Source organism: Theropithecus gelada, chromosome 5, assembly GCF_003255815.1.
Source record: "Theropithecus gelada isolate Dixy chromosome 5, Tgel_1.0, whole genome shotgun sequence".
Lineage (NCBI taxonomy): Eukaryota > Metazoa > Chordata > Mammalia > Primates > Cercopithecidae > Theropithecus > Theropithecus gelada.
Window position 1 is genome coordinate 43992280 of NC_037672.1, and position 10966 is coordinate 44003245.

At 32.6% G+C, this 10966-nt stretch overlaps 1 protein-coding gene across 1 annotated transcript in view; it reads left to right on the top strand.

The window, feature by feature from the left end:
• The window catches only part of STPG2 (sperm tail PG-rich repeat containing 2), a 280714-nt gene extending 275741 nt beyond the window's left edge, over positions 1-4973 (top strand). Inside the window, exons 9-10 of the mRNA XM_025384813.1 lie at positions 3954-4113; positions 4906-4973. Coding sequence (XP_025240598.1) covers positions 3954-4113; positions 4906-4973 — 228 coding nt within the window. The remainder of the gene's footprint in view (positions 1-3953; positions 4114-4905) is intronic.
• The last annotated feature ends 5993 nt before the right edge of the window (positions 4974-10966 follow it).

The window sequence follows — 10966 nt, forward strand, 5'->3', positions numbered from 1 at the left end:
TTACTAACTGGGCTCAGGAGATTTGAGAGGACAGAAGTCATAATTAATGAACTGAAAGATAGATCAATAGAAATCATTGAATATGAGAAACAGAGAACAAGATTGAACAGTATGAGTAGTTTGAGACCTGTGGGTCAAGGTCAAGTATTTCAGCATATGGATAATAAAAGTCCCTGAAGGAGAAGTGAGAAAGAAAGGAGCAGAAAAATATTTGAAGACATAATTCTGAAATCTCTCCAAATGTAATAAAAAAAACAAAAAAACAAAACACTAATCTATGAATCCAGGAAGTTCAGTGAACTCCAAGTACAATATATTTAAGGAGAACTCACACTTACACACATTATAGTCAAACTAGTGAAAGAGAACAAAGGTAACATCTTGAAAGCAACAAGAAAAAGGAAACTTATGTAGTGGAAACAATATCACTAATTGTAGACTTCTCATCAGAATCAGTGGAAGTCAGAAATTAGTGAAGTGACATGCAAAAGGCTGAGAGTAAAAAATTTCAAGCAAAAATTCTATATTTAGTAAAACTACTATTCAAAATGAATATGAAACAAAAATATTTCCAGATCTTTTACCATAGCATGGTAAAGGAAAATTTTATTCTGAGACTAAAACTTGAGGTCAATCTTTATTTGCAATGTGCTACAACATGGCAGACAATTTAGGAATTGAATGCTCCATTCCTTTCTGTGGCTGAGTGGTTTACTTGTTGATGTTTTGTAACCAAGGTTTTTGAAGATCAGAGCCTACATGCAGTTTCACATGTCTGAGATCAGAGAGTATATGTAATTTCATATGTCAAAATAGCAGGGAACATTCAATGAAATTGGAAAAATTCTGAATGTGTATGAAATTGGGAGGTTTCATACCTCCTGAAACCTCTTGATTCTGGAAAAACTGAATTTTTCCAATTTCATTCAGTTGGAAATGCTGAATCTTTTTCATACTAATTCTGAATTTGTATAAAATCAGACAAAGAAACGTTAATCTCTTGGTCTATGGGGTTACAGGTCAGTCAGGCTTGAGTTTTAAGTGAGTTGTTGCATGGTATTGAGCATGTAGAATTTTACAGGGACTTTGACTTGACAGAAATGAATAAATTCAGAAGGTGTGTGATTTGGTTTTGCCAAAATACAAACAGGCTGACCCACCTTCCTTTGAAGTAGTTGAAACCAGTGAAATTTTTTTACACTTCCTGGAACATTGTCTTTATGTGATTCTCAACAACTTAACTACTTTTGATTTGTTTGTAGCTTAAAATACTAGAGACTTCCCTTTTAATATCCCATTAGCATCTCTCTTCAGGCAAGGGAGATATTACTGAGGGGTTCACGTAGTCCTATACCTAATAAAGATAATAATGCCAATGGCAATGATGATAGCAATGAAAGCCAACACTGGTACTCCTTATGTATCAGAAAACATTGTAAGAATTTTATGCACATTAATTATACAAATTTTATGCTTCCTTATGTTATTTTAGGGTAGGGCTTTTGTTTTCCGGATGAGGGAGTCAGGACACTAAGCCTAGGACAAGGATTCATGTTCTAGCTAAAAAATGAGGCCAGGAAGATGACAGCCAGACATTTTTAGCTTTTGTGTTGGGACCCAGATTCTCTGCTGTATAATGTGGAGTTTCCCAAATGCAAGAACAGGATTTAAATATTGGCATGAGAAAAAAGTCATGCAATAAGCCAAAAAGAAAAAAAAGAAAAACATGAGAAATGTCTATTATATCCATTTTTCATGTCCCTTCTTTATTTTCTGTGATGTATAAAGAATCACCAACAAATTTGATGATCTCACCTACAAATACTATTTCCCCGACATGATATTCAACTGATTTAAGGTACTATACAGTACATAGATATTGTTTAAATTATTGTTACTAGACAGAATTTCAGATTTGTCCTATTAATCATCAGCTTAGGATATTTACTTGAAATGTTAATCTCTTGGTCAAATAAAATGAGAATTTAAGATGAGTAGAAAGAGGAAGGAACATCAGTAAAGTAGACAAGCAGGGAATAAATTTCAGAGAAGAATAAATATGCATAGGTAGAGGTTGTTATGAACAAGGGTAATATATATTGGATTAGTAGGAGAGGCAGTGAATCTACTGAATTTAAGGAACTAGTTTGACAAACTTTTCCAGGTGTGAACAGACTATTGTTGAAGAATACTGATCACTGATGCAGTTTCTTGTCTTTGCTTCAAGTTATTAAAAAAATAGTTTCTGTATGGCAGTAGCCAAACTTATGAATTATATCCAGTCTAGGCACTGGAAGAAGAAATAGATGGTGACACCAGGTAGGGTGGTTTATGGGAAGTGGGAACAATAATGGCTTCTGATAAGAAAACTAAAGTCATAGTAGGCACAATCAAGGTCTTCGCAAAGCTTTCCTGTTTACACTGGGCATATTGTATGCACAGGATCTCTTTGTGTTTTTATAATCTCTTCCAGTTTCTTTTCACATACTATAGAGGCAGCCCCAAAAGATACACAAATCATGTATGGAAATATTGCCTCTATTGCTTATTTTCCACCTACCCTTACTCTATATACTCTTGATGCAGGCAAAAAGAAAATGGTTTCCAGCATTTCTTAGATGACTTACCTATCATGACATTTCATGTTTAACATGGGACTCAAACCAGAAGTGGGGGTTTCATGTAAGAATCCCCTATCCTAGTCATGATCTTACCATATTTTGGGATTCTTTGGAAGTGGGAGGTAATGTTAGCATATGCTCGAGGGTGATATTATGGATGTAAGGAACAAGAAAAAATATGTTTTCTAAAATATGGCTCCTAGAGGGACTTCAAAAGTATGCTTTCTCAGTATCCAATTTTGTTTGACTTATTTGAAACTTTAAAATACTTCCCTGTTAGTTCAAACCCTGACTGTTCAGCCTTTTTTTTTTTTTTTTTTGCATTGAAATTAAGTTTTCTAGAATAGTAAGATTCACTTAACCCTTTTATAGAAACAGGTACCAAACTAAGTACTTTACTCATTTTAACTCATTTAATCCTCAGAATAATATTATGAAATAAGTACGATCATTTTTCTCACTTTACATATGCAAAAACTCAGGATCACAGAGGGTACGTGGCTTGCTTGAGGTCACAAAGCTAGTCAGCAGCAGATATTTGGAACCTAGGAAATCTAATGCCAGAGTCCACGTGCTTCGCCGTAACACGTTCCTGCCTACTGGGAAATCATTAACACTTAAAAAGTTTTAGTCTTTATACATAATCTAGGTGAACAGATTTCAAAGGAATATGTTATAATTTGAGGAAAATTAGTTTTTAAAAGTTTTCACTGAGATAATTAGCTAATTGTTTAAGGCATTACTTGTCCAACAAATACATGGCACTTATATTTCATTTAGTTTAGTATTATTATTGTATTTATTAATATCCATGTGGGTTCATGTTGATTAAAAATGTTACTATGACTGCAGTTCATATAAAGAACCATAAATAATGAAAGAGGAAGCCTTCTAACTTAATTGTAATTATTAAAAATGAAATAAGCAGTCTCATTTTGTAGAATAAGTGAAGTATGTTCACTTAGAACAGTAAAGCAGGAATAGTTCTGCTGCCTAGGAAAACAGATAATCATTGTTCTCATTCTTGTCAGCAATTTGATTTTCATGATTAAATTGAATATATTTGATTTATATCATGAAAGCTGTTTTTTAAAGAAAATGATCCTAAAGTTCATACTTGTGTTTATTTTACTTTAATTTTGGCAAGTAAATTTACATTTTTTATTAGGCATAGATTTAAGAATTCTTTTTTAAGTTTCTAGTTTTAATGTTTAATTAATAAAAGTTTTAGGATTTTTCTACTCATTACTTACTGTAACCATCCATCTGATATCTTCTTGGATATTTTCTATATAAGATATATTTATGCTCATCTATTAAAATTTTTTTCAGGTTATTCCAGCGCCAGGCAGCTATGATGTACACAAATCATATGAGATGTCCCAAGTTAAGCATAAATATATGCCACCTCGTAGTTTAGTGGCTAAAAGAAAACATGCCTCTTTTCTTAGTGCAACTCCTCGGTGCCTAGAAAAAATAACTGATGGGCCAGGTAAGTCTAGATAGTCCTTATAAAGCTACGAGGAAAAAAAATTCTAAGGTTTCCGTATTAAAATAGCTAGAATTATTGATAGGTTCGTGGAGACTGAAAAGTTAAGCAAAATAATTTATAACAAACCATTTTTCTCATCAGTGCTTTAACAAAATAACATTGAATTAATCAACATTATTTGAGGACCTGCTGTGTTGTACATCGTTTTACTTAAAGTCGCAGTTTCCGAGAACCCATCCATGATGTTATGTGAGGACTTACTGTAATTGTAAACACACATTTGCATTTACTATGCCTCTCTTAAGTGTGTAGGACAAGAACCAAAAAGAGAAAATACTTATTCAGTAGAAGATTTAAGTTATTTTTTCAAATGTAAGAAGATTTTGGGGGAGGGTGGGTTATGTCTCTTAATTTTACCAAAGACAATTTTACCACTTTTACTAAAACTAATAAAGTCACCCAGCATTCTATTAGGGAAAAAAAAAACAGAACTCATAACATGCTAAAGTTGTAAGAGGAGAAAGGCACTTTACCCTCATTTGGAAAATAAGTCATATAGAAGATATACATTAAGCCAGTTGTACAGAATTATTTTTATTCTTTTTCCAAATATAAAGAAAGCAACTATATAAAAAGATAAACATTTATTTGAGCATTTACAATTCCAAAAATAATTTTAATTTTTAAAATTTGGATAGTCTTAGCTATCAGTAACCATTCTTGTTCTAAAAATGAATGCAGTAACTTTTGCTGGAAATGAAAATAAGTCAGTTATTATGCTATTTTACACAGGAAGACTAGATAGAGAACAAGAACAAACATTTTCAACAGTAATTTACAAGTGTATTCCCACTATGTAACCAAACTGTTGTAATGAATTTTTATGAGACTATGGAGAAAAAAAATGAAACAGAATGAAGAAACTCTTTTTTCCAAAGTTTTTAATGAAAAACTAAAACAGTAGAATATAACTTATCCAGCAAATAATACTTGGACAGCCTGAGAAACTGAGCTTTGTTTCTCACTGCCTTTTAAGAATCAGGCATATTGCCAGCCTATAGATCCATTTTAAGTTGAAATTTTACTTTTTATTTTCTTTTTCTTCTCGAGTTATTACACCATGGTTGATTTTGTGAGGTTTTAGCTTTGCTGTGAAGTAGGATTCAAACTCCTGTAGTGTGTCCCTGATTACACTCAAATGTGGTTACCCAGGGAAATAAGTTCTTTGAAATTTCAGCACCATTGCCATCATCAAGCACAATCAATTAAATAAGAAATAATATTAATCTCAGGGTCTCATGAAGTAGATTATGTTGAGTATCATGTTTCCTGATATTTTTTGTCTGTCTTCCTTTACTCTCCTTTGCATAAAAATTCTTACACATGGAATGCAAAGTAAGAGTTTCAGTTAAGTGCCAGGATTGAAAGACTTTTCATTGCTTCAGTATTTAGCATAGAGCAAGCAAATTAGCTAATTCTTTCATTAGTTTCTATTTTTCACAATTGAGATATTTGCCACCTACTTGCCTCATGAGAATACAAAAGATTAATGAGAACTATATTTCAAAGTCATTTTCAGAACCTTTGAAGCTCCTTTGAAGTATAAGATCTTATCATAATATGAAACATGTTTCTTCTTAACGTTAAGCCAACACTAGCTTCTAACAGAATTTGAGAGGTAAGGGAAATATCTTCATTTGGAAGACAGTTATTATTTGGAAGTCAAAGACATAGTGACTGTCAAAGTCACTGTACAACTGCAGAGTAGACAGCTTGTGAAATGAAAAGAGCTTATCACGTTGGTTAATACCAGTAATTCATGAAGTTTGCTATCCTGCATCTTAAAGTGGCCCATACTTCAAAGGGATAATAACAGAAACCCCACATGCCTCTATAATCAACACATTAGAAAAAGCCATATGGACCTCTGAGGCTATTATCTGATATCATGATATATGAAATTTTATATCCTCTGACATGTAGATATTATAGTAATTATGGAATTATTCTTTTAAATTTAATCTGCTACCTTAAGGTATACCATCCAAAATACTGCTCTAACATAGATTTAGTAGGTGCCCAGGGCCAGTTCAATTAATATCATGCTGTATTCTGGTAATTGAAGATTAACTTTCCTTTGTCTAGACTCTGTTACATTGATCTAATCAAGGACAAGATTCAAGTGCGATATTATCAAGTCTCTAAATAGGTTCCTAATTTTTAAATAGAGTTTTACTTTTTTTTTTGATCAATATAACAAAGAATTGTCTATTCTTTTTAATATTAATATATACATACTAATTGTTTTTGCTTTAAAATGAAAATAATCCATTTTTGTTTGTAATTTTGACTCTAACTTTTGCTAGAGACAGCTAATACATGACATCATTTGATTTTTAAAAAATCATTATATAATCAAAAGATCTAGTGATAATAATTCTATTTGTTATATGCTGTGGGTCAATGTTTATCTTATGAATGATGGCCTTTCATATCATAATGTTCTTAGTAACAAAATAAGAAAAGAAGTTTCTTTACCCTATTATTTCTCTATTAAACATTGGTAATTTTGTTTTGCTTTAATAGCAATGGAAAGACCTTTTTTAGTTGGATGCAAAATTTCTTATACATCAGATAAAATTATTTAGTATTGTTATATGTATGCATATGTGTACACATAAATGAAACTATAAGATTGTCTGACTTAATTTGGAGAGCATGATATGCATATTTGTTACTTGGGTCATTACATTACTAGAAAGAATGCTGTGCCTCATAGAACTTAAAAATGTACATTGTTATCTTTCTATCTATATAGAGAATTATTGGGAAATTAAAATTGATTACTGGATATCTTACATTTTTAGGTAAAAGTGTTAAGAACCGAGGTTGATGCATATGTGAATAATTATAATCTCATGGGATTTATGGAACTTATAAGACATTTAATAACTCACGTTCTAGCCATGTATTTATTTCAAATTATTTTAGATCTTTATTTAGAAATATGAAAATGGTTTTATTTATAAGTAAAGTTTTTTGGAATATACTTAAGAGGGACAAAAGTCATTTTCATTAGTCTAAATTAAAGAAGGAAATAGTACATCCACAATCAGTGTATTGTATATCCTTTAGTGTTGTGTGACTAATAAAACACAGTAGAATTGTTTAATGAAGAAATAATTAAATTAGGCATATCACATTATAAAGCAGTCTTTTCTTATTACACCAAGTTTTAATTAATGGATATGTAAATGATTTTGTGATTGATCCAACTCAGGTAAAGTGAAATTGTTAAGTGGAAAAGTATTTAAGCATCACTTTATCTCTCATATTGACATGTTTTTAGTCATGGGTTGGGGGCAGGGGTATGCTTGACAAATTTAAAAAGAAAATGGATATAAACATCATTGAGGGCGTGGAAAATTGAGGACCCTCATACACTGTGTTGAAAGTGTAAATTTATATCAGTGTTTCTTAAGGGCAGGTTGGCAAACTGTTTCAAATATTAATGCCATTTGACCCTAGAATTCTGCTTCTAAGATCATCCTAAGGCAATTATTAATACCAAAACTTAAACATCAAGGACTTAATGAAAAGAGTAATAAAAAGTTCAAAATGTCCTAAATGGAAAGAAAAGTGGAGTTTAGTTAATTTTGATACATAACTGACTAGAGTCCTATGAAAATATTACAAATGTTATATGATTTTTTAAACATGGGAAGATCTTGGTAACAAGATAGGATTAATCTATTCAATCAATTAACAAATATGTACTGAGACTATCTTATATATTAAGCACTCTTCCAGGGACTTGTGATACAGTAAATATTCTTGTTTCATAGAGCTTATTTTTAATTTTAATTAATAATATATTTTATCAACTAAATATTAATTTATTGTTATTTATTATCAGTTAATAATTAAATATTGTTAATATTATAAATTAATAATGAATAATATATGCTGTGATACAGTAAATATTCTTGTTTCATAGAGCTTAATTTCAGATATAAAAGACATTTAATAAATGAAGAGGTAGATTGATAAACAGAAAGAGGAAGAAGGAAAATCAAGCATTTTTAAATTCCATGGGGGGACAAACAAGAGGTAAAAGGATTGAGAGTTTAGAGTGGATGGTGAATCAGTTCCAAATAATGTTAATGGGGAAGGCTTCACTGAGAAATTAATAAAGACATACCTTGGCAATATGGCTTAGTTTGGTTACATACCGCTGCAATAAAACTAAGATTGCAATAAAGCGAGTCACATGAGTTTTTTGATTTCCCAGTACATATAAAATATGTTTATACTATACTATAGTCTACTAAGTGTGCGATAGCATTATGTCTAAATAAAACAAAGTAAATGACTTAATTAAAAACGCTGAATTGCTTAAAAAAAAAAATGCTAACAATTATTTGAGCTTTCGGCGAGTCTTCTTTTTCTCCTGGAGGGTCTTGCTTTGATGTTAGTGGCTGCTGAATAGTCAGAATTTTGTTTACTAAAGATTGGGGTGGCTCTGGAAATTTCTTAAAATAAGACAATGATGAAATTGGCCACACTGATTGACCCTTCCTTTCATGAGATTTCTCTGTGGCATATGATGTGACCTGACCTGATAGCACTTGACTCACAATAGAACTTCTTTAAAAGTGCAGTTAATCCTCCCTAACCCTACCACTGTTTTATCAACTAAGTTTATCCAATATTCGAAATCCCTTGTTGTTATTTCAACAGTGTTCACAACATCTTCACCAGGAGTAAATCCCATCTCAATAAACCACTTTCTTTGCTCATGCACAAGAATCAACTCCTCATCCTTTCAAGTTTAATCATGAAATTTTAGCAATTCAGTCATCTCTGGGCTCCACTTCTAATTCTAGTTATCTTGCTATTTCTACCATATGTGCAGTTACTTCCTCTACTGAAATCTTGAACCCCTCAATTCATGAGGAATGGAATCAACCTTTTTCAAACTTCTGTTTATGTTGATCTTTTGACCTCTTCCCATGAATCATGAATGTTCTTAATGATACCTATAATGATATAGCCTTTCCAGAAGGTTTTCAATTTACTTTGCCCAGATCCCAGAGGAGTCATTCTGTATGGTGGCCATAGCCTTACAAAATGTATTTTTAAAATAAGACTTGAAAGTTGAAATTAGTCTTTGATCCATGGGTTCAGAATGGATGTTGTATAAGCAGGCATGAAAATAACACGAATTTCCTTGTGCATCTCCATCAGAGCTCTTGGGTGACAAGGTGAATTATCAACAAGTAGTAACACTTTTATTTTGTAAGTGAAAGAAAGTTTATTAAGAAAATAAAGGAATAAGGAATGGCTACTCCATAGACAGAGCAGCCCCAGTGGCTGTTGGTTGCCCATTTTTACAGTTATTTCTTGATTATGTACTAAACAAGGGGTGGATTATTCATGAGTTTTCTGACATTTCTTAGAACTGAGTATTCCTTCCATTTTTAGACCATATAGGATAACTTTATGCATTGCCATGGCATTTTTAAGCTGTTGTGGCACAGGTGGGAGTGTATCAGTGAGGATGACCAGAGGTCATTCTCGTCACCATCTTAGTTTTTTGGTGGGATTTAGCTGGTTTCTTTACTGCATTCTGTTTTATCAGCAAGGTCTTTGTGAACTGTATGTTGTGCCAACCTCCTATCTAATCCTGTGAATTAGAATGAGCAACTTACTGGGAATGCAACCCGGAATGTCTCAGCCTGATTTTACCCAATCACTACTTAAGATGGAGGCATTCTGATTCAAACGCCTCTGACATTTTCCCCCTCCCTTTTGTAAGAGAACCATTAATCCTAAGGGTTTGAGAGGGATGAAGATCCATCTTCTGTAACTTCAGGCTGAACAGGGGCAATAATATTGCTGCCTAACTATTGGGTGTCTTGCATTCAGGGTAGAGAGGAGCTCAGTCAGAAAGTGTAAGTATATATGGTCAGGGCAATACATAACTCTTCAGTACCAACAAAAGGTGAGATCCATCCCTCTTGTTTCTTCTGAGCAGCGGCCAGAGATGGCTGGTTTTACACAGGAGTAAGCAGAGTTAGTCTAAATTGTAGAAAAAACTCAAAAACAACTGATGAAACTAGAATCTAATAACATCTGTACCATTTTTCTTGAAACATATTTTTTTCTCTCTCTAGTCTGCCATTTTTAATAAAGACAAATCATAGTATGACCAATTTGCTTTATTATATTTGGCCTGATTATCTATATAAAGTACAACAAGAATAATAACTTTTTTATTATACTTTAAGTTCTGGGGTACATGTGCAGAATGTGGGTTTGTTACATAGTTATACATGTGCCATGTTGGTTTGCAGCATCCATCACGCCTTCATCTACATTAGGTATTTCTCCTAGTGCTATCCCTCCCCTAGCACCCCACTCCCTGACAGGCCCTGGTGTGTGATGTTCTCCTGCCTGTCCATGTGTTCTCATTGTTCACCTCCCACTTATAAGTGAGAACATGCGGCATTTGGTTTTCAGTTCGTGTGTTAGTTTTGCGAATGATGGTTTCCAGCTTCATCCATGTCCCTGCAAAGGACATTAACTCATTCTTTTTTTATGGCTGCATAGTATTCCATGGTGTATATGTGCCACATTTGCTTTATCCAGTCTATCATTGATGGGCATTTGGGTTGGTTCTAAGTCTTTGCTATTGTGAAGAGTGCCACAATACACACAACAGTTGAACTAATTTACACTCCCAACAGTGTAAAAATGTTCCTATTTCTCCACAATTTCCCCATCATCTGTTGTTTCCTGACTTTTTAAAAAATTATTATTATACTTTAAGTTCTAGGGTACATGTGCATAA